Genomic DNA, 23917 nt, shown 5'->3' with positions numbered 1-23917 from the left:
CAGAGGGTGCCTGGTCGTATGGCCGGCGTGCGCGCAGACCACATGCTCAGCCGTTTTCTCAGCAGCTCCAGCCTACACTTTGCGTAACGGATGACGGCCGCCGCACCGAGGCGCCTTTCACAGCCTCAGAAGCGTCGATGTCAAGCCGCACTCAATGCCAGCACAGCTGGCGGTGGCGTACCATCTTTCGCGGCGCGAGTTGGGGCTCCAGTGTCTGGTCTCTGAAGTTTAGGAGCAGCCTTGAATTGCGTACTAAACAATAGTACATATGCGACAAAATAGTATTTTGCCATCGATAATTACTATTTCATTCTGTTGACAAAAATACTACTAGTACATGCTTGTAAGGAGCAAGCAACACTCATCTGAGTAAGCAGGTATTTGTTGCGGCCTTGGCTGCGGGCAGGACGAAGACTGCTACAAATAAGCCTGGGTCGTGGATGTGCAGGTACGAGAGGAGCATGCACTTCGCAGTCCACATTGTACCGTTAGGCCACTGTTCCACGCTTTCTAGTATCAGCTTACACACGTCGAGCGTATCTGATTCGTTTAGTTGTGGGAGGACTTTCAGCGGTAGATCCCAAATATCTCGACGCGCGATAGAACATGCTTCTATCGCTAATGAGGTCGCTTGGGGATCTAGTTTGTGTCCTTTCGTCCTATACCAACGAGTTCCTGGATACAGTAGCCTCGGCAACCGAATCTACTCGGGAGAGGACTCGCTGGAGACACTTGTGACGCACATGAACACTGAAGCATCGCTCAATTGTTTTCCTTGTACAAGTTGTCAGCTTTTTATCTTCGGAATGCGCAATGCGCCTTGAGTCCATTATCACACGAGTTCTAGCGTTGCAGGCCGCACGATCGTCGGGACAGATCGCATTGTACTGCGAAAAAGTCAAACGAGGCGATCCCTTCGCTCCAGGCAGGCAACACGTCGACCACAATGCGCCAACCACTGGCCTTTGTAATGGGTGTGAAAGTCGACGTTCCAAGCAATAGTACTCCGACCAGTAGTAGTACTACCTTTTGCACGCCGTCGAAAACCAAATGCTTGGGTAGTACAACTCGCAATTTTCTAAATAAGCTTTTCACTGGTAATTTTTATATATACTGTAGAAACACATACCTTATCGAGAGGTCTAATATGGCATTTTGTATGGTGTACGAACAGAAGCGATACGCTTCCCGGTCGTTAGGTCGCCAGTTCGGCTCGCAGCGTCTGCGCGCGGCTGCTCTCCTGCTATCGACGTGTAGGGGTCTCGGTCCCTCCTGGCGCGGATCCGAAACCTCTGCCTTGACTTGGCTTCAGTATAGCGGCGCTGGCTCCAAGCCGTTTCCGCGCGCACGCGCTGCCCTCTCCGCGGAAAGACGTCGGCGAAAACATCCAGCCAGCGAGCCCCAAGCCATTCCCCCGCTTTCCATTCCCCATTCATTTGAGCGCGGGCGATTGCTTTGCTCTGCTCTGCGGTCGGTTGCTCTCTAACCAGAAGGAGCAGAGGACGCGCGCGGCGAGCGTACGTACTTAACTACAGTAGGGGACTCGGGTCGGAGCCATGAACCGCCGCGGCCACGGCAACCCGAACGGCAATGGCAGCGAGCGCGAGGGCAGCTCCGTGGGCATCATGACGGAGGCCCTGGAGATGCAGCGCCAGATGTGCGACGAGGCCATGAGCCTCGTGAACGCCGGCGTGGCCATGCAGAACGCATCGCCCCCCAACGTGGCCGAGGCCGAGCGCAAGCTCACGCGCGCCGTGGACATCATGGAGCAGGCGCTGAGCATCCGCTACCGCTCGGCGGACGAGAAGGACGCGGCCGACCGCCTCAACAACAAGATGATGCGCTACGTCAAGATGATCAAGAGCCAGCGCGCCAAGAGCGTGGGCGGCGGCGGCCCCAAGGGGCGCAACCTCGTCAAGCACAACATCCTCGAGATGGAGCGCCTGCCCGAGGTCTACACGCCCGTGCTGCAGCTGCTCAACAAGTACGTGTCCCTGCCCTCCTCCTCTCTCATTCATTGCGAGGGGCTTAACTGCCGCCACCTCCGGCAACGCCGCGTCGCAGTTACAACCCATGCTTAAACTAACTGCCTGTATCTGTGTGTATCTATCTAACCAGCTCGAACCAGTTGGGAGACATCTGCGAGACGCTGAAGCGCACGTTCGGCTTCCAGGAGAGCAGCGTGCTCAACCAGAAGGAGCACTTGCTGCTGCTGCTCACCAACTTCAAGGAGCAGAGCGGCCAGGACGACGGCAAGAAGAAGAAGAAGAAGCAGGACGAGATCGAGGCTATCGACGACTACTTGCGCCAGCGCGACCCGCAGCTGGAGATGGACCTGGCCAACAAGGGCATCACGCGTCTCCACAGCCGGATCTTTGCCAACTACAAGAAGTGGTGCAAGTACGTCTCGCAGAAGCCCAAGTTCTCCAGCGACCCGCTCGTGGATGTGGTGCTCTTCTTCCTCATCTGGGGCGAGGCGGCCAACTTCCGTCAGATGCCCGAGTGCCTGTGCTTCCTGCTGCACACGATGCTGCCTAAGGTCAACAGCGGCGGCAACGAGGAGCCCGGCACGTTCCTGGCTAACACGATCCGCCCCATGTACGCGGAGCTGCGTCGGGACAGCGACAAGAAGACGAGCAAGGGCGCCACCGCCCCGCACAAGGACATTCGTAACTACGACGACTTTAACGAGTTCTTCTGGACCAAGAAGTCCCTCAAGTACGACTACACGAACATCGGCGAGGCGTTCTCCAACTACGACAAGAAGGGCCGCCCCAAGATCGTCAAGAAGACGTACAACGAGACGAGAAGCTGGGCGCGCGCCATTATCTCGTTCCGCCGCATTTTCTTCATGAACTGTGCGCTGTTCCTGGCGACGCTGGGTTTCTCGATCGATATTGTGCTGTACTGTCCTGACTCGACGATCATGTACGGAGTGGACGTGCAGCCGGCGGACTCTACTGAGGTCCTCACTATTCTGGGCAAAAAGTATGCGGCGTCGACGGACAGTTCGTCTGTGGAAAACACGGACGATTCCCTGTCGGACGATATCAACACGGACAGTGGGGCAGGCAGCCAGTGTCTGTATGCGAAGCTAGCGACGTGTTTGGGTGTGGAGTACTTCACATCTGCCTCTGACACCTTCGGCACGTTGCCTCAGGACTTCAAGGAGCTTCTCGAAATTGTGCCATTTACGGACTGTGTGGAAAAGCAAGTGGGTCGATGCAAATGCTACCACGACTTGATTGACAAGTGTTTCGAGCAGACGGGTGATGCTGATGAAGTGTCGACTGACGGGTCTGTCGCTTCGATCTCGTACGACCAGAGCGTGTGCGCTCCGACGTGGTTAGAACAGGTGAACAGCATTTTGGATGATGAAGGCGACGGCTTGCTCAACTGCGGCAGTTGCCAGATTGATATCACCAGTCTCATCAAGGAGCCAACGCGTATCGTCACGCTAATTCAGGGTCTGATCGACTTTAGCCGCTCCGACAAGGGTGTGATGGCTCTTCTTGGCGGTGCTGCTATGATCGGTCTGGTGTGTGTATGCGAGCTGCAGAATCGGTTCTTCTCTGGTATTGGAATGGGCTTCGTGGGTCGCTCGATGCCTGTCCCGATGAAGACTTACTGCCGCTACACATGCTTTTGGATCGTTCTGTATTTGTGTAAACTGACGTTCGATTACCAGTTTGTTGTCAAAACGCTGGTGGAGACGACGTTGTTCGTATACTCAGCCAACTCGACCGACTACCTCAAGTACTCGCACTTCATGCTGCAGACCACGTACCACAACATCATCTATATCCTGTTCCTTTGGATTCCGGCGTGGATGGTGTTCCTGTACGACGCGCAGATCTTCTACTCCGTTCTGTCTGTTATTTACGGTTCGTTCGCTGGTTTCAACCTGCGCATTGGTGAGCTCCGTTCGTTCCGCATTCTTCGCCTAACCTTCAAGAAGATTCCTGGCGTGTTTAACCGCAAGCTCGTGCCCAACATCGCCGAGGAGCAGGCCAAGAAGAAGAAGAAGAAAAACAAAAAGAACAAAAACGAAAGGGACGAGATGGCCATGCCGGTGCGCCGCTTCGAGCGTATTTCGATGTCTCAAGGTGCCAAGCCATTGACGGTGAAGACACAAAAGTACTCGAGTCTGCTTGAACAGCGCGACGACGAAGATGTTTACAGCGAGATGAAGACCCCCAACGGTACGGACGAGGACATGTCGTCGCAGTCCAGTCGTACTTCGAACATTGGCTCCATCACTGGTGTGTCTGGAGCGGAGTTCGAGCGCACAATCCCGTTTGCTATGGCCTGGAACCGTTGTCTGACTAGTCTTCGCGAAGCCGATGTCATCAGCGACCGCGAGCTTAACGTGCTGAGCTATTTGATTGATTCTAAGGATACGGTGGGACGCAAACTGTACCCGCCGGCATTCTTGACGGCTGGCAAGTTGGACGAGTCGATTGATATTGTTCTTGAGTGCTCGGCGCTCTATGAGAAGCTGAAGACCGACAAGAAGAAGAAGGACAAGACACTTCAGAAGATTGAAACCACGATGCGTGAGCGTCTGACCAAGGATGATCTCCGTGTCGAGTCCATTTTGGGCTCGTACAAGTTTTCATCGCAAGTTCTTCGTATCTTACTTGGTGAGGAACACAAGGAGCTGGACGACTGCTACAACTTCATCGAAGAGATGGCTTCGCACCAGCAAATTCTGAAGGGTCTGAAGCTGGACAACCTGTACATGTGCCGTGCTGCCGCTGCTGAGTTGATGAAGTCCATTCTGGAGGTGCCTAAGAAGTCGACGGAGACTAGCATCAAGTTCCAGCGTGCTCTCTACAAGGTCATTGACTCGGTTGAATCCGTGATCAACTGTCTCAAGATGGTCCTTGCGAAGCAAGAAAACCTGGTTCAAATGCTGAACGACACGCCGCTGAAGCCGAACTCATTCTTCTTCCCTGGCGATGCTCAACATTACGCGAGTCTTCAGCTCCAGAAGATTGTGAACGACGAGGCCGCGTTGGACATCGTCTCGCGTGCGTACCAGCTGCTGACGGTGGATAACTTTGACGCGGAGCCGCGCTCGGACGAAGGACGGCGTCGCCTGCGCTTCTTTGCCAACTCGCTCTTTATGGACATGCCTGAAGCAAAGCCGATTCGCAAGATCCGCTCACTGACGGTGTCGACTCCGTACTACAACGAAATCGTGATGTACTCGATCAAGGACTTGACTGCTCAGAATGACGACTGCATCAAGCTGCTGTACTATCTGCAGACAATCTATCCGTTCGAGTGGGAGAACCTGCTGGAGCGCATTCAGGCGAAGGATATGAACGAGGCTTTAAAGAAGAACCCTGAGGAAGTCCAGCTGTGGGCTAGTTACCGTGGTCAAACGCTTGCACGTACCGTTCGCGGTATGATGTACAACGAGGAGGCTATTCGTTTCTTGCACTGGTTGGAGATCGGCGAGAACGAGCCGATGCACCAAGTGACATGTTCGTGCAACAAGTGCTGCAAGCTGAATGAGATGGTTGCGCTCAAGTTCAACTACGTGTGCACGTGCCAGATCTACGGAAAGCAGAAGGACGAGCAGAAGCAGCAAGCTCAAGATATTGACTTCCTGTTGCGCAAGCACCCGAACCTTCGTGTCGCTTACGTGGACGGCCCTAAGAAGGTGAAGGATGGTCCTCCCAAGTTCTTCTCAGTGTTGATTCGAGCTCAAGATGACAAAATTGTTGAGATCTACCGCGTGGAGCTACCGGGTAACCCGATCGTTGGTGAAGGTAAGCCCGAGAACCAGAACCACGCTATCATTTTCTCTCGCGGCGAGCTGCTCCAGTGTATTGATATGAACCAAGATGGCTACCTCGAGGAAGCCTTGAAGATGCCGAACCTGTTGTCGACGATGGACCGTGGCACTGAGAAACGTCCTCTGACAATTATTGGTTTCCGCGAGCACGTGTTTACGGGTGGCGTGTCGAACTTGGCCAGCTTCATGTCGATTCAGGAGTTGTCGTTCGTGTCGCTCGGCCAGCGTATGCTTGCTCTTTTCCACGTTCGTCAGCACTACGGTCACCCCGATATCTTCGACAAGCTCTTTGCCATGAGCTGCGGTGGTACTGCTAAGGCGTCCAAGGGCGTCAACCTTTCGGAAGATATTTTCGCTGGTTTCAACAGTACCCTTCGCGGTGGACGTACGTCTCACGAGGAGTTCATCCAGGTGGGCAAGGGTCGTGATGTGGGTATGCAGCAGCTAGCTCTGTTCGAGGCCAAGCTGTCATCTGGTGCTGGTGAGGCCGTTATTTCCCGTGACGCCATGCGCATGGCTTCTCGTCTGGACTTCTTCCGGCTGCACTCATGGTTCTACGGTAACTTGGGTTGGTACTTCACGCAGTCGATGACTGTGGTGGGTGTGTACTTCTTCATCTACGGCAAGGTGTACATGGCTCTGAGTGGCATGGACAGCTACTTCCTCGAGAAGGGTGGTCTGGGTATTGCCGGCACGCTCAACACCTCGTGGGCATTCCAGTTCGGTTTCTTGTTGGTTGTCCCCGTCATTGCCGTGGTTGGTGTTGAGCAGGGTTTCCGTCATGGTTTTACCTATTTGCTGTGGAACATCATGACGCTAGGTCCGATCTTCTTTACGTTCCAGATGGGCACGCGTATGCACTACTTCGACCGCACGCTGATTCACGGTGGCGCCAAGTACCGCGCTACGGGTCGTGGTTTCACGATCAAGCACGAAAAGTTTGCGGAGTTGTTCCGCTTCTACGCCTTCAGCCATTTCTACCGTGGAGTCGAGTTGTTCTTCTTGTTGTTGATGTTCTACGCGTACGGCACGTTCTCGTGGTGCAACTGCTCGTGGAGACTGGATGCAGACTTTTACAACAATGTTGAGCCCACTGATTTGGAGTGGCGGACTCGTTGCTACGCCGACCACTACCAATCCTGTGTGCTCCCGACCAACCAGAACTACGGTATGATGTCGTACTCGCTGTGGATTATCGCGGCGACTTGGATGTGGGCCCCGTTCTTCTTCAACCCGAGTGGTCTGGACTGGGATAAAATCATCGAGGACTACAACGACTGGCAAAACTGGCTGAAGACGACGAATGACTCGGCTGATAGTTGGTTTGGTTGGTGGTCGAACGAGCTGGAGTACCTGGAGCACACCACACGTGGAAGCCGTTTCATTTCGGGTGTTCGCAAGCTTCGATTCTTGTTGATTGCTATCGGCATGTACCTGAACATGATGTACGACGCGTACTTCGAGACTCCCGGCCGGATCATTACGTCAGACGATGACATGCTGACTTACGCGCTGTCCGGTCTGGTCGTCGTGATTTTCTTGCTGCTGATCTGCTGTGGCTACATCGCAAGTCGTGTGACCAAGAAGATGTCGATGAAGCAGCGCAAGCTTCGAAAGATGAAGTTTGTGCTTGCTTGCTGCTGCTTGCTCATCTCGTTCCTGAGTCTGACGGTACTGTCGGTTGCGAACCTCTTCGAGATCTTCGTGCTGCTGTTCGTGGCAGTGTACTGGTTCATGCAGATGTGCATCCTGCGCCTCCAGTACCACCACATTGTCGTGCGGGCACTTGCTCGTGCTTACGACCGTGCGGTCGGCTGGATCGTGTTTGGGCCCATTATGATCGTGTCGATGTTCCTGCCCTTTATCTCCTCCTTCCAGCAGCGTGTTATGTTCAACAACGCCTTTACCTCGGGTCTTGAGGTATCGAAGCTCTTCGCACACGACGTGGCACCGGCACAGGTTGTCAAGGTCAAGCGCGTATCGAAGAAGAAGAAAAACCGCGATGACTAAGCTAAGCGTCTTGCTGGCTCTCCTCTACTGAGTTGGTCAGCTAGTCATGCTATTTTGTATCTTCATAGAAAACAAGATATTGGTTTTCGTTTGTTCACCGATTTGCTTGCGCTCCATTCTTTACATGATTGGCAAGTGGTATTGACGAACTTTGCAGCAATTAGATAAGTTGTAGCGGGCATAGATCTCAAAACTACTGCTAACCCTGCATTCGAGTGAGATCCGGGGTAGACACAACGTGGCGCATGCCTGCAAGTTCAGCTGCAGAACGGTTGTTCAAACTGTTGTGCGGATTCACGGCATTCCGTTGACTGAATGGGACGAAGGTCCCCGAGGTGCTCACCGGTGCGCGAGCATTGTTGACACGAGGCGGAGAACCAATCTTCAGCTTGCCTAGGATCTCGGAAAACTTCTGAGAATCGGGCTGGAAGCGCTTGAGGTCTAGGTTCCGTCGGGAGTCTCCAGCAGCTTTTGGTTTTCGTGGACCGGATCCATTTTCCTTGCATTTTAGCTCAAAGGAGGATCGCGAACGCACGGAAGGCATCGTCAACTCGTGCGAGGGGGAAGAGGTATCACTGCTTTGGTCATCTCCTGAAAGCGGCTCGGATTCACTCTCGATAGATGACATTGTGTTGCTTCGACGGCGTGCTCCAGCCTCGTCGTCTTCATTCGACTGACGCGAGCTTCGACTGCTCAAGTCGCTCTTTGGAGCAGCGCCCACGCTGGATGTACCCACAGGACCAATGCCATTCGAGCCAGCCGTGACTTCTCGCATCCTCATCACGTCAAACTCATCGGCGTCGACTTCATTGTCGATCTCAATTGCCATCGCGCTCTCCGTATTTCCTCGAGACATTTGGTGGGCAAGGCTCTGGATAGCGTCTTCGATCGCGTGCATCCACTGCTCCTGACGACCCCAGGTGTCCGTGAGCACGATAAAGTTCTTGTAGCCCTTTGACGAGAATTGAAGGCCGTGAGCACCACTGCCTGGGCCCTCCGTCACGCCAAAGCTGTACCACTTTCGGACTGATGTTGGAATAACCCACTTCATACGGTTCGCCCAGTTAGCGCTTTGAAGTGTGTCGCAGTACCACAACTTATCGCACACTTGGCACAGTCCGAAAAACGTGATCGTGAATGTGAGAGCGTGGAACGGCATGGGTACCGGGAACTGGATAAACGAGCTCACTCGCGTAGGCTCTGGAATAGGGATATGATCATGGATCTTGTCCTTCTTGTACATGAAACCAGTGATGAACTCGTCTGTATAGGTGACCTTGCAGTAGTGGCTCGCAGCTCCAGAGAAAATGGTCTCCAAGTACCCTGTGTACTCGTCCACGTCGGCGTTCGTGAGTGTGGCGGCCACGTATTCGACTGCGCTCTGCTTAAGCTTCAAGCACCCATGGCACAGGGGGGCGTTCCGTTCACCAAGTGGTAGCATCTCGACACGGTTCTGCTCAGCAAGGGTTTGCTCGAACTCCACCCACTTCTTGTGTTGCGAGGTGTATTGCCGTACCACATCCTGGGAGGTGATCGCTACCGAACCACTCTTGCAATTCGGAGTGCTGTAGTAAGCAATTATCATTTCACAAGTTAGTGTAAAAATCCCCAGCAAACAAGCAAAGCCATTAAATAACAACGTACTTGGTCAGCGTGAAAATACTGTTTGCGATGGTTGTCATGTGACCCTTGTACTGCACGTGCTCTTGATACGCGCGGATGACGAAATCCAGGATGTTCGCCCCTTCAATGAAGAGGCTGTTCAACAACGGAGACGACGGCAGCCGTTTTTGATCCGGATCCATCAACACAAACCGAATGACGTCCGTAAGCTCGTGGTGCAACATGCTATTGCTAGGATGCGACCCGTAGCATGCAAGCAAGCATGGCATCAAACCAAAATTCGCCATCAGGTAGTCGACGTCTCCACTCTGTAGAAGGACACACCGCTTAAGGAACGTGATGATATGCAGAAGCGCAGACCCCTTGGTGTTAACAGCCTTGATACTCCCTGGATTATAAGAGGTAGACATCGCACGAAGTGCATTGACGTCCGACGTAACAACTGCGCGACACAGCTGCACGAACTTCTCCACTCGCGGAATCAAAGCGGTTAGCACAGACACGTAGACTGTCTTCAAGAGCCCTTCAATCCCCGTTACATCACGTTTCTTCTTGTGGTAGCCCAGTGTACCCATCAGCATCATAACGATGGACAAAGAGCCACCCTCACGAACAACCAGAGACGTGCATCCTTGGGTGCACTGACGACAAACTTCAGCGAATCCCAAATCGATAAGCGTTCCAAACGAAACATCCGTTGTGTTGAGTAGGAAAAGCAACAGCGACTTGAACAGTTCGTTGTGGTGAAGTGGGAAGTGCTGGTCTGTAATTAGCGGCAACGAGTGGTCTGTGTTCTCCACGAAAGTCGCCACGTTGTTCATGATGTACACCGAAGGAGGATAAATGATGTAGTTAATCAACGAGCAAATATTTTCGACCGAGTCTCGCTGGAAAGCTGTCCCCACACCCCAGCCTAGAGTCCGCTGCCACGAATACAGGCGAGCAAACAAGCAATCAAATATGCCGCTCTTCTGCACATTCAGTTGACCGGACTCCGACATGTCCGAGTACAGCAGCCAAACAACCGTGTCGCGAATTGAATCCAGCCCAATGTGGCAAACCAACCAAGGTACGATAAACTTTCCTTCGTCTGCTAGGAAGCGCCAGATGAGCTCTCCAAGATTCTGGTTCACAATGAAGTGATTGACGACTTTGCAAAATAGCACCAGCAGCACGTCGTCCAATGGATCAGCAGTACACACGAAGTTGAATAGTACCTTCAGGTACCCGGACGAAACCTTGATGTCATACGCATCCGACGCGTTTAAAGTCCATCCTGCGCCACCAGGCTTGTAGCCTTTCTGGAATATCTTTGGCGAGTACGATAGTGCCACCTCGCTACAGAAATGCTGGACGGTGTACTTGCCGTAATTAGGATCCTCCGCAGGGTCGGACTCGGGGGAAGTGACCGGAACCGTGAGCAGGCGAAACACTTCATAAATAATTCGAGGTTGCTCCAGCCAGATGCTGGACTTGTGCTCACGCACCATCTCTCGGTACAAAATGTCCACTGACATTTGACTGCTCTTCGCAATTTCGAGCAGCTCACGCAACGTCGAGTTCGGTTTGGCAACCGTTTCCTCGATTTTGCGACGATGATCCTTAACGGATTCCTGACAAAATAAATAGACGAAGTCAGAAACCCATTTTCAACACACGTACAAACTACGATATAGACTAGCTCTGCATCACTCACACTTTCCGCTTGCTCACGTAAAAAATCTTCAATGTCAGCATGCCCTGCCATCCGCGCCAGATGCTCTGCTGTGTTGCCATCCCGCTGCAAGACGATGTATCAACATTAACTTTAGTAAGTACCAGAGCCGACGCAACCATACCATGGTTCTCATGTATACGTATCCACTTACATCCTTCGCAATCAAACTAGCCCCGGCGTCAACGAGGACCTTCACACAACCCAGATTTCCGGCGCGCGCGGCTTCCATCAAAGCTGTTGTTGAGTTCGGCTACGCAGAAAAAGATTTACATGCGTTAAAATTCCATAAACACATCGTTCTGACACATTGATCTACGTACACTTTGAGTCTCAAGCTCGGCTCCTCCTTGCAACAAAATGGAGCAGCATTCCTCTTGGCCACCTCGAGCTGCAATGTGAAGCGCTGTAGTTCCGCGACTCTGACATAGTTTAGCAATCACGGAAGCGATCAGTATGGAGACACTTTGCTGGAAACGAAAATGAGCCGAGTTCTCCGTACTCTGTTTCTGGACAGGTTGATTCTTGCCCCCTTCTTGACAAGAAGCCTCACGCAAGAAGCACGTCCATCACGAGCAGCGACCATCAACGCGGTCATGCCGTGCACCTGGAAGTCGTTGTACATTAGTGTCAGATCTCGCCCAACTAATGCGGTATAAACGGAAATACTTACGTCTTCCAAGTCGAGACTAGCACCAAACATCAGCAAAGCGCGAGCGGCTTCTACATTTCCAACAGAGCACGCCATCATAAGCGGCGAAACTCCTGTCGGCTATTCGGGACAAACAAAAACCAAAGTTAAATCCTCTTCAAGTCACGAACAGCATCATTGCCCTGCAAACCACAACAGCCATTACCTTCTGCTCATCTAGAGATACTCCTAAGCTGTGCAGAATCTCAATGCAGTCCACATGTCCGTTCTCCGCGGCATCACACAGCGCCACAGCCTTTGGAATGTTCTGCACAGGCACCACAAACAGGCCCCCAGTCAGCAATCCACACCAATTGGAATAATACTGCAACTACAGACGAATTCAGCACTGACATCCACCACATTTCCTGTCGTGTCAATCTCAAGCAAGTGCCTCAACAGCTCCACATCTCCAGCCCGCGCCGCAGTCTGCACTCCAAAGTACACGTCGTCCGGCACTACATGCCTGCAAGCCTGTTCTCTCCAGAGCAGCTCGATCGAGATCCGCGGCGGTTTGTCCGCCAGTAGCTGGTCCGCGTGGTACTTGGACAGCAGCACGATCGGGATGGACACGGGCTGGCGTCCGGACGAGTGGAAGCCGTCGAACAGCGACTGGATCGCGTGCTTGTTGTCCGTCCGCTCGATGAAGACGATGCCCGTGACGCCCGCCGCCAGCAGACGCCGCACGATGTCGGGGAAGTGGACGCGGCCGCCGCGCTCGACCACAGCGATGTTGCCCAGCAGCGCCGCCTTGTTCGCCAGCTCGCCATCGGCCTTGGGCGGGTTCGTGAACACGACGGTGCCCGTCACCACGCGCGGCACGCGGTCGTAGCGGTAGCTCGAGGGCTCCGCGAAGTGGAAGGTCGTGGCGGTGGCGGGCGCGCTGTTCTGCGCGTGCAGGTTGGCGTCGATGTCCTGCGCGGGCGACACCGGCGGCTGCTTGGGGCTGCGCTGCCAGCTCACGAAGGGCACGCCGTCGCAGCGGGACCCGCCGGCCGTCGACTGCTCGTTGCCCATGCTACTAGCGACAGCGAGTGCGGAATGTCCGGAGGTTGAAGGGCAACCCCGAAACCTCGAGCAGGAGTGATGGTCTTGTCAGTCAGCCGATGGATCTCTTCGTGTCGCCCGTGGCAAGGCGAAGACGCGGCCGAGTCACTCGCCCCACTTGCTCGCCTGGACGCGGAGGGAGCGGGGTGAGGGCGGCGGCGCGTGGGGGAGTGGGCTGGGGTTTCCTGGCGCGGGTTGGTTGCCCCAGTTCTTTTTTTTAGCTCGAGCGCGCGCGAGCGAGCAGGGCTGCGATGCTTTGAAGCCACCAGAGCAGTTGAAGGCGAGTGACTTGAGTTTGTATCAGGGCCCGGTCCGTCCAATCGCCAGCCGTTTCCGAACTGGGAAAAAGGGATCAGAACGTTGCCGGACTCAGGGTCCGCTTTGCTTGTCGGCTTGCTTTGCAGTGCCAACACCGGCGTGCCCACGTCCATTCAACAATGCTTGCTCAGCATGGCTTGCTGTGAAAGCATCGGTTTGAGCAATTACACACATGGCGGTTGAGCTGTCGAGACTCGAAAAGCAGCTTCTCTTGCTTAACTCGAAAGTAGCTGCTTTTCGCGTAGACGAAGACCAAGGTGAACATACCAACTCACAGCTGAATACGAAGTAAACGAGCTCACCATGAATTCGTAGAGCACTCGGCACTTTGTAGTCGATAGCCCATCTTGGGTTTCATCTTGGCAGCCAACGTCTGCGACTTGAGAAAGGGTTCGCGGCCCAATAATCGGGCATCCCTTTCCGCATGGAGTCCCCCAAATTCCGGTCATCCACAACGAGATTTGCAAGGTGGAGATGGCAGGCCGCGCCGTTAGCGCCGCGCAAGTGCAGCAGCGGCTGACGAAGAGCTGGTCCACGCTGCGCTATCGCATGGAGTATGGCGGCTACCTGTCCAACCACCTGCTGCACGGCGTCGTGGCGCTGTTCGACCTCGGCGCGAGCGAGGAGAAGATTGAGGACTTCGCGGAGAGCTACTCGACCAAGCTGGAGGAGGAGCAGCCCAACCACGAGGACGTGACGCAGCCTGGCGCTCGCTCGAAGCTTTTGCAAGACTCGAAGCTAACGCTCGAGAGCTCGCGGGCTTTGCTCGGCAAGCGTGACAACTTCGACGGACTCTTGGCGCTGTACGCCGCGGAGGTGGAAGAACTGGGCATCGACGGAGCAGTGAAGAAACACTTGCCGGGTCTTGTCGGCGGGCTTGCTGGTGCGCTCCTCCACTCGATCATCCAGCTTGGGTATGCCTACCACGTCGGTGGTGGCCGTCTCGTGGCGGAAGGACTGGCGTATATGCACTATGCGTACCTTTCGTTCGACGAGCCGGAGAAGCTCAATGGACAGGAGCTATCGGAGAAGAAAGCACTATCGCGGGAGGAGGCTCTGCGCTTGGTGCGCATGCTGAATGGTCATGAAGTTCTGCTGGGCGAGATGCGCCGTAAGCTGCAGTCGAAGCCTTTGGCCGATCTACAGGTCGGCGGCATCCAGAAGCGACTGAGCACCATGTCGGGTGACGAACGAGGGAGCGCTGTGGCTTTTAGGTTGATCTGGAAAGTGATCGACAGCTACGACCTGTCGAAGATGGACGGCGTGTTTGCGATCGACCTCGCGCTCTGGCTGTACATGATGATCGAGCACAACGACTTCGTCATCCTCCACGCGGTGACATCGGCGTGGGCTCTGCAGCAGGTTGATCACCTGCTTGAGCCGAATGACCGCGAGCGCTCGTGGAAGGTGTGGCTCCACGTGTCGCTATCGGCGTTCGTCACTACCGAGATCAAGGACCTCCTACCGTCGGATGTGTGCGACCGACGGCTGGATGAGTCGTCAGGCCTGGACCCCTGGAGCCGCATTGCTGCGAAGACGTTGGGTCTAGCTGATGGAGGGCTGCTGGAGCGCGACCTCGTGCACGCGTACAAGCTGGTGCAAGTAGCTCGCAACCATGCCCAAAACAGTGACACGGCGTTCCTGACAGCGGAAGAGCGCGACTTCATTGCCCGCGAGAGCGCGCTCAAGGTCATCTCCCTCGAGTTTGGCCCGCTGACGACTAATTGAGCGGCACGATCGTTGCATGCAGTGCAACCGCATTTTTAATCGAGCTTCTCGAAGTCAAATCGAAAGTTGAAGTGCATTACGGGCCACCTTCGCGCAACATCGACATACCTCTCATCATCAGTCAGACATTTGAGCAGCTGTACCGGCGGCATCAATCTGCTACGTGGCAGTCGTCGCCACAACTCGATTCCGTAGCGCTCTACCTACATCCATGGCGATTGCAGCGCGTGTGCGGCGCGTTCTGCGCGTAGGTGTACTGGCCGCTGCCGTCGTGGCAGCAGCGGCATCAACAACTCAAGCTTCTGTCGCCGACAGCGCTCCCAAGACCTTCCCCAAGGACATGGTCGACTACCTGCAATGCCAAGTGTGCCAGACACCGGAGCTCACAGGCAGCGTGCAGGACTCGGCGTGCGACTACGAGACGGTCGACAAGGCCGTGAACGAGCACTTTCACCCGCTGCTGCACGAGCTGTCGCGCCTCACGTTCTTCCGTTACTTCAAGGTGGACCTTGGAAAGGAGTGCCCCTATCTGCCGTGGCAGGACGACGGCATGTGCGCCAGCATCGACTGCGCTGTGTGCGAGTGTCCGTCACACGAAATTCCGGCGCCGTGGAGCCAACTGGACCAGCAGGAGACGCAGTCGCGGAACGTTGAGAAGACTGGAGAGGCTGGTAAGCCCTGTGACGAGCAGACCGGCGAGAGCACGCTGTCCAAGGTGGAGCGCAAGAACGCGGTAGCCGGTGAGAGCTTCAACGAGTGGGAAGAGGTCTCGAACGCCAATGTGTGGGCGACTCAGGGCGAGGCGGAGGAAACTATGACGTACATAAACCTGCTAGAAAACCCGGAGAGATACACGGGCTACAGCGGCGTCCAGGCTGAGCGTATCTGGAAGTCCATTTACGAGGAGAACTGCTTCACGCCGCCCGAAGAGAGCAAGCTGGACGGCATGTGCCTCGAAGAACGCGTGTACTACCGCCTCATCAGTGGGCTGCAGGCGTCGATCAACACGCACATTGCCCTGACGTACAAGTTCGGCAACAGTTGGGGGATGAATCCTTCTCTGTTCGTTAACCGAGTTGGCAAGCACCGTGAGCGGCTGCAGAATTTGTACTTCGCTTATCTGTTCGTCATGCGCGCGATCAGCAAGTATCGTCACGAACTGCTCGCGTACGACTACAACACTGGTAACGCCGCGGACGACCTTCGTGTGAGAGAAATTCTTCGTCAGCTCCTGTTGGAAGGATCGGACGATGCTAGAGCATCGGGAGTGTCTTGCCCGGCGTATGCAGAATGCTCGTCTGTGTTGTCTGGGTTTGACGAAAGCGCACTCTTCCGCGTGCAGGCCGACGGACTATCGATCGATCAGTTGGTGCAGGCCAAGCAGGAGAAGGAGCAGCTTGAGGTGCAATTCCGCGAGAAGTTCCAGAATGTGAGCCGTATCATGAACTGCGTTACGTGCGAGAAGTGCCGCCTCTGGGGCAAGCTGCAGACCATGGGACTGGGTACGGCCATTAAAATCCTGCTCGCTGAGGATGTCTCGACAATCCCGAAGCTCCACCGCAATGAGCTCATCGCGCTCATCAATGTGGCCAACAATCTTTCTCGCAGTGTTGACGGCGTCAAAATGATGCGGGAGCTCGAGTTCATCGAGGCAGTGAAGCAATTCGGCATCGTTTGTAGCGCCGCCGTGCTGATCGTTTTAGTGCTGATTCTCATCTTCCGCAAGCGCAAGAGTAGAACGCGTGCTCACAAGAAGAAGCAAGAATAAATCCTTTGCAAGATAAAGAAAGCTTGCCAAGGCCAACAACCAACACATCACATACAAACAAAATACAGTTCATATTGATTCATGCGCAGCTAACTGTTTGCTACCTACTGACACACCTACGCAACTTCCTCTTGTCTGCACGACACATCCTGGACTTCCTTGTCCCCGCGTTGCTCTCGGCACTGCATGCAATACGGCATCACCAAGTGCTTGACAAAGTTCCTCACCTCGCACGTCCGGATGTCTTCGTCAAGCACATCTTTGTCATAACCAATCTGCCACGCGAGATCTTCGCGCGACGGGTCCGCGGCCAGCTCCTCCAGCAGGTCCACAAAGTGATCAGAGTCCTCCAGGTCCGCGAAGAAGCCCAGTTGCGTGTTCATCTCGCGCCGGCAATACAGCAGCCGTGCCATCTCGTGCAGATCATACTCGGGGTGGTACTGCAGTCCCCAGAACTCTCCTTTCAAGTATCGCAGGCAAACGCTTTGCACCGTAGTGAACGCATTCGTCGCGAGCATCAGCCCGCCGGGTTGGATAACGCGGACCTCGTCCTTGTGGCTGCTGAAGGCATCGAAGATCGACGGCTTGCCTTCATACATCGGGTGAGCACGCCCCGCCGCATTGAGGCGGATCTTGCGTGCGACCCCCAGCTCTTTGCCGTGCCTGTTCTTCTGCACGACGCCGCCAGCCGTGGCCACCGCAAGCTGCAGCCCGAAGCAGCTGCCGAACTGAGGGACGCCGTGGGCGAAGCTCTGTCTGGCAAGGTTCATCATCTGCACCACCGATGGGTCCTCGCGTTCGTGCACTGCCAGGGACGACCCGGACCAGCCGACGCCATGGTACTGAACAAGTCAAGCAAACAATGAAGAAGTGTGAGCTAAGCTGCTACCTGCAGAGTTCTTCAACCAACATTAGTGTCTACCTTGGTCAGATCTGGGACGACAAAGCCCGGGTCGGCCGGGTACACGAGGTCGTACTCTGCAGAGCGACCGACGCTGCGCTCCGTGGCTCTGACCAGCATGTTGGCGTAGAGCTGGCCGGCGGTGGTGGCGCCGCCCGCCTCGAGCACGTCTCGGCCCGACTTGACGTAGCCGTCGACCACGAGGTAGCGGATCTCCGCGTCGTCGCTCGCCGCTGCAGGCGTCGACGTGTGCAGGAGCTTGGGGGCTGGCAGCCAGCGGCCGGGCCGTCCGGCGCCGCGTGCCAGCAGCAGCTGAGAGCGAGTGGCCACGCGCCTGAGCATCTTGTTGGCTAGTGGGGGTCGGCCGAGCGGGAGAATGCGGCCAGCTCATCTTCCTTCGCTGGTGCTGATGACAGACGGCGACGTGGCCATCGAGACCTTGCCCGTCGTGGTTGAATCTGGAGATACCGGTCAGAAGTACGTCAGCAAAGCCCCGTCATATCCGATAAAGCGAGCGTCCGGTGGCGCTAGACGACGGGATCTGAAAAGCTCATCTTCACTTCTCAACATGCTTCGCCACGCCACGACCCAGGTACAGCACAGCGCCAGCAACAGGCTGGTACCGTGCATTCATAGACGACCTTAGCTCACTTTTGTGCGCCTCGATGCTGCTGCAGCTCGCAACGACCTCCCGCCAGGCCGCCAGGCTCTCCTCCCAGCGAGGCTTCGCTGCGTCCGCGTAAGATCCAGCTACTTAGCACTATGCGCATTGGGTTTTTGGATTGGGGACTGACCTTCTTGACTCCGTTACTGCTGCTGTTGCAGACTCAAGGTGGACAACCCGTACACGGGTGAGACCTTCTGCGAGGTCGGCTACGACACGAAGGCGGAGGCGCACGCCAAGCTGGACGCCGCCGTGAAAGCGCAGCTCGACTGGAAGAACGTCCCGCTGAGCGAGCGCCAGGCGCTCTGCACCAAGTGGATCGATGCGCTCTCGAGCAACGCAGAGTCCATCGCGCACGAAATCTCCGGCATGATGGGCAAACCTGTCCAGCAGGCGCGCAACGAGGTCAACGGCACCATTGACCGAGCCAAGTAAGAAAACTTCTTCTCGTTTGTGCTGTATTGATCTACCGCTACTGTACTAACAACATTGGTGTGCTTTTGTCGTGACTGCAATGACTGTAGGGCTCTCATCTACATGTCGAATGAGGCGCTGCGCACGGACTCGTTCCCCGAGGAGAACGGACTGTTCCGTCAGATCACTCACGACCCGGTCGGCGTCGTCTACGTGATTGTAGGTGCAGTCTTTGGCTCGATACTGTCACTAGCTGAAGCTAACAGCGTGGAATCGTCGACTTTCGTGGTGACAGGCTCCGTGGAACTACCCTCTCATGACGGCGGTCAACTCGATCATCCCCGCTGTGCTGGCTGGCAACTCGGTGTTGTTGAAGCACTCACCTCGCACTCCTCTTTGCGGTGAGCACTACCAAAAGACATTCGAGCAAGCTGGCTTCCCCAAGAATGTGCTCCAGTCGTCTTTTGTTGAGCACGGCACGGCTGCGGAGATCATTCAGCGCCCGGAGACTGCGTTCGTATCTTTCACGGGATCTGTCCGCGGGTAAGTTTTGCTTCTTGACTGTGATAACGTTGAGATCGCTATTGATACTTGGACTAACTGTCGATACTGCTCATCCAAATGTCTACATGCAGCGGGCGCCAGGTTCAGCAGGTGGCATCCCAGCGCTCCATTGATGTGAGTTTGGAGCTCGGCGGAAACGTACGTATACATTATGGTATTTGCGGTTGTGTTCTCTAGCTCTCGTGCTGAAGTGAATTTCGACACGAATGTAGGACGCGGGCTACGTGACTGCTGATGCCGACGCTGAAGCTGCAGCGGAGGGTCTCGTGGATGGCGTTTGCTACAACGCGGGCCAATCGTGCTGCGGCGTGGAGCGGATCTACGTCCACGAATCCAAGTACGACCAGTTCTTGGAGAAGGCGAAGAGCTTGTTCGAGGCGTACAACCTGGGCGATCCGACTGATGCGAAGACGTCCATGGGCCCGATGGCGCTTCCTAATGCTCCCGAGATGCTCGACGCTCACGTGAAGGATGCCGTGGCGAAGGGTGCTATTAAACTGACCGGAAGCGGAATTGTTACCGACGCCGCTGGAAAGGGACGCTTCTACTCTCCTACTCTGCTGGCTGGCTGCAACGGCTCCATGGACATCATGGCGGAGGAGTCCTTCGGTCCGATTGTCGGTGTTGAGCGCGTTTCGTCGGACGCCGAGGCTATCCAGAAGATCAACGACAGCAAGTACGGATTGACGGCATCAATCTTCACCTCGGACCGCGAGCGCGCTATGGCTCTGGGTTCGCAGATCAGCGCTGGTACGGTATACATGAACCGTTGCGACGTGCTGGACCCGTACCTCCCCTGGACCGGCACTCGCGACTCCGGCAAGGGCATCAGTCTCTCGAAGCACGGTTTCCGTGGTGTCACGAAGCTGAAATCGGTACGTGTATGTCGCCATTCTGCCTTGTCATGCCCCCACCCTAACTTTATACTCTGTTTGCTTCTTTGTAGTGGAACTTCCGCGTCTAGATCGGCGTGCGTGCTTGACTGTTGTCATTAGTGTGGAGTTTTGATGCTAAGAAGAAACAGCAAGTTGAACCTCGAATCGTATCCGTAATAATGCAATCGATTCGCGTGTTAGTGCCCGTTTGAAGTGCATCCATGGTCTTTGTGTATCGCCAGCACTCTCTTATTCTACGCACAGATCCATCAAGCAAAGCTTCTCGTTCGAGCCCATCACCTGGTGGTGATGATCACCATCATACTGCAAAAAGTTTCGTGTCAAACGACCGTCGACAAAGCTCTACGCAAAGATGTCGAACATGTCAAACGCGGGCAATTTGTTTGTATGTTAGAAGTTGGCTTCTCTACTGTTCTTTCCAACACCTACTTGGAACTCGGAAGCTCCTGCCATTTACACCTCGCTGGGGCCGCCGAAGGGGTCGACCTGGCCCTCGCTCGTGACGTAGGCCGACGTAATACCACCGTCAACCACAAACGACGTGCCGGTGATGTACGACGCGTCGTCGCTGGCAAGGAAGAGCGCGGCCTTGGCCATCTCGGCAGCCTCGCCGAAGCGGCCCATGGGCACGTGGACGAGGCGGCGCTGCTTCTTCTCCTCCGAGTCCAGGAACTTCTGCAGCAGCTCCGTGTTGAGCGGGCCGGGGCACAGAGCGTTCACGCGAATGTTCTCGCGCGCGTGGATGGTCGCCAGCTCGCGGGACATGGCGATGACGGCGCCCTTGCTCGACGTGTAGGCGAGCTGCGGCGTGGCAGCGCCCAGGATGCCCACGAACGAGGCCGTGTTGATGATGGAGCCGCCGCCGGCGCGACGCATGGCCGGGATGCCGTACTTGCAGCCGAGGAAGACGCCCTTGACGTTGATGTTCATGGTGAGGTCCCACACGTCCTCCTGCGTGGCGATGGCGTCGTCGTCGGCGCTGTGCATGATGCCGGCGTTGTTGAACAGCACGTTGAGCGCGCCGAACTCCTTCTCGGCCAGGTTCACCATGTTCTCCACGTCGCGAGCCTTGGACACGTCCGCCTTGACAGGGATGGCGACCGTGTCGGTCTTGCCCAGCTTGCGGAGCTCCTCCTGCACGAGCTGCACGGTCTCGGCGGCGGCGTCCTCGTTCAGGTCGGCGCACACGACGCCCTTGGCGCCCTGCTTGGCGAACAGGATGGCGGACTTGCGGCCGATGCCGCCGGCAGCGCCCGTGATCACGGCCACCTGGCCGGCCAGTCGACTTCCGATGACGCTCATGGTGCGGGGGTATGAAGCGGATGCGAGGTGGTGCTCGAGACGACGCACTTGCGATAGTGAGTGAGGTTGAAGCCTGTCTTTGATTCGGATCGCGGAGGAGTCCTAGGATAGTGTAGTACACACTAATTTAGGGCTGAGGTGATGGGCCACGTACGTCACCCGCGATTGATGAGATCCAGCGCGCGGTCCTCATTGAGGAGGACTTCTCAAGGAGAGGGCCTGAAGCTCTGGAGGTCGGACTCCAACCTCCATCGGGACCAGCTTCAAGCAGTGCTTGAAGGGTGCTCGGATGGGAGGCACGGCCCTCCCGCCACGTGCCAGGGCGTCACGCAGCGTACATAGGTATTTGTATTTGCTCCCGCTGCCATCCTCGAATTGCCCAAAAAGTATGATCAAGGCAACTTCAACTTCGCCGAGCTCAAATACTAAATGTTTGAGTCCGCTGCTCTAAGCTTGATGCTGCGATCATGTCGAGGTCGAGGTTCATCTTGCCGATGAACAAACAGCGCAAGGCGTTGCTCATTCCCCCCACCAAGCACCAAAGTGATGCGCTTCTGATCGTCATATACCGCTTCGTGCCGGTGCAATAGCGAGATGAGCCTTGGCAACACAAGTGTCGGTCGGGGAAGCAGCGACCGCGTGCCTTTTGGGCCCACGCACAACTTCAGTTGCCCCCATCTGCAATCCAATGCTGCATGATGCGCTGGGTGAACCAGTAGGCAGGCCTACTCATGCTCTTCAGATGTCACTGCGAACGTCCGTAGTGCTAGTCTCAGCGTCTTGGCCGTAAAATGGCAATGGGGACTCGCTCGCTGGGTATGACAACCCCAACGTGGCTCAATATACAATGTCGACTCGACATCAATGCTGCAGCTCCCTGAGCCAGGCGAGCTCAGCAACTGAGCCTCAGTTGACTCTCTGTAGAGGTCCTCTACATTTACAAAGCAAAGCAAAGAAAAGAGCAGCCCAGCGTCGCTGGTTTCGAGAGATGACGGGCTTCAAACGGCATCCAAGCCTGCTTGCAAGGGTACATCCTTAGTCACCAACGGCGAAGTCTCGTTGAATGAGGGCTGCACGTGGGTCTTGCGGGACTATTCCAGTGATGTTGCCGCGGAGCTAGAGCACTGGGCAGCCCATGACTCCGGCCTCGTCGACAGCTTTTGCCTTACCTTGCAGCGCCAGACGGCAGCCTGAAGACGAGCGCATCCCCTCGTGCGTCACAAGCTGCACACACTTCGGTCCTGACCAGGGCGCGCGCAAACTACCGAAATTGGTGTCCACCACACTATTCTCGGGGTTATCAGGTGGAAAAGGATCCCGCCGCCGACGCCACTCGCCAACTGCGCGCCATGTTGACTCGCTTCGCCCCCCGCCTGCGCCTTCAGTCGCCTGCTGCCGTGCGCGCCTTGAGCTCGGCCGCTCCGGCTGCGTCTCCGCTGAAGGTGCTGGTTATCGACGGCTACTCGCCCGAGGGCCGCGCCGACCTTGAAGCTGGAGGCGCCAGCACCGCCGGTAAGCTGTACATCGACCTGCTCAACAAGTCGGCGCCTGCCGGGGTGGAGGTCGCCTCCGACGTGGTCTACCCCGCAGACAGCGACTTCCAGTCGCCGGAGCTGTCCAAGGTGAGCTGCAGCATCATCTACAGTATGTAGACTTCTAGGACGGAGGACTCACTTCAACTTGTATCCATGCGCAGTACCATGCAGTGGCCTGGACGGGCTGCTCGCTGACCATCCACGACGCCCAGGACGTCCGCGTCACCAAGCAGATCGACTTTGCCAAGAAGGTGTTCGAGGAAGGTGAGAGGCTAATAGTAGTCAACAACCTTTGGGCAGACAAGCAATGCTGATGCAGAGCGTTCGTGTGTTTGCTGTTGCCAGGCATCCCGCAGTACGGCAGTTGCTGGGCGGCGCAGATCGCTGTGGCTGCTGCTGGCGGCCACTGTGGAGCGAACCCGCGCGGTCGCGAGATGGGCATCGCGCGCAAGATCGAGCTGTCCCCGGAGGGCCGCGCGCACCCGATGTTCGAGGGCAAGCCGTCGGTCTTCGACGCGTTCACGAGCCACAACGACGAGGTGACCCACATGCCGCCTGGAGGACTCGCTCTGGGCGGAAACGACTTCACGAAGGTGCAGGCCGTGGCTGTGCGCCACAAGAAGGGCGACTTCTGGGCCGTGCAGTACCACCCGGAGTACGACCTCCATGAGCTCGCACGCCTTACGTACTGCCGCCGGGCGAAACTCGTTGGCTTGGGATTCTTCGCAGACATGAAGAGTGCCGATCAGTACGTGGACGACCTTGAGAACCTGCACATTGATCCGTCGCGTTACGACATTGCGTGGCGCCTTGGCCTCGACGCCGACGTCATGGACGAGAACATCCGCCACTGCGAGACGCGCAACTTCATCAAGTATCTTGCGCTTCCCTACAAGGCCGCGATCGAGGGCAAGTAAGCAGACCATCAAAGAATCA

The 23917-nt window shown here is 55.9% G+C and overlaps 4 protein-coding genes across 4 annotated transcripts; 3 read left to right on the top strand and 1 right to left on the bottom strand.

The window, feature by feature from the left end:
* Window positions 1–1556: 1556 nt before the first annotated feature.
* On the top strand, window positions 1557–7916 carry PHYSODRAFT_537023 (hypothetical protein; the record flags this gene model as incomplete). Its single annotated transcript, XM_009517289.1, has 3 exons — window positions 1557–1984; window positions 2119–4264; window positions 4478–7916. 3 exons carry the CDS (start codon window positions 1557–1559, stop codon window positions 7814–7816), a joined length of 5913 nt encoding a protein of 1970 aa, XP_009515584.1. The 3' UTR covers window positions 7817–7916.
* Window positions 7917–14608: 6692 nt separating this feature from the next.
* On the top strand, window positions 14609–17498 carry PHYSODRAFT_353513 (hypothetical protein). The gene has a single exon (XM_009517288.1). The coding sequence runs from the start codon at window positions 15149–15151 to the stop codon at window positions 16703–16705; it is 1557 nt and encodes a 518-aa protein (XP_009515583.1). The 5' UTR covers window positions 14609–15148; the 3' UTR covers window positions 16706–17498.
* A 2532-nt stretch (window positions 17499–20030) lies between these two features.
* PHYSODRAFT_353512 (hypothetical protein) lies at window positions 20031–21480 on the bottom strand. The gene has a single exon (XM_009517287.1). The coding sequence runs from the start codon at window positions 21444–21446 to the stop codon at window positions 20598–20600; it is 849 nt and encodes a 282-aa protein (XP_009515582.1). The 5' UTR covers window positions 21447–21480; the 3' UTR covers window positions 20031–20597.
* Window positions 21481–22293: 813 nt separating this feature from the next.
* Window positions 22294–23898, top strand: PHYSODRAFT_293883 (hypothetical protein; the record flags this gene model as incomplete). The annotated part of the gene is made up of 4 exons (XM_009517286.1): window positions 22294–22473; window positions 22604–23068; window positions 23143–23245; window positions 23327–23898. The coding sequence occupies 4 exons, from the start codon at window positions 22294–22296 to the stop codon at window positions 23896–23898; spliced, it is 1320 nt and encodes a 439-aa protein (XP_009515581.1).
* Window positions 23899–23917: the final 19 nt, after the last annotated feature.

Source organism: Phytophthora sojae (assembly GCF_000149755.1).
Source record: "Phytophthora sojae unplaced genomic scaffold PHYSOscaffold_1, whole genome shotgun sequence".
NCBI lineage: Eukaryota > Oomycota > Peronosporomycetes > Peronosporales > Peronosporaceae > Phytophthora > Phytophthora sojae.
Note: the sequence above shows the minus strand (reverse complement) of the source record. Positions and strands in the feature narration are given on the sequence as shown.

Excerpts from the sequence above, each read along its gene's own strand:
- PHYSODRAFT_353513 (XM_009517288.1), top strand. The coding sequence starts at position 15,149 with ATGGCGATTGCAGCGCGTGTGCGGCGCGTTCTGCGCGTAGGTGTACTG.
- PHYSODRAFT_353512 (XM_009517287.1), bottom strand. The coding sequence starts at position 21,446 with ATGAGCGTCATCGGAAGTCGACTGGCCGGCCAGGTGGCCGTGATCACG.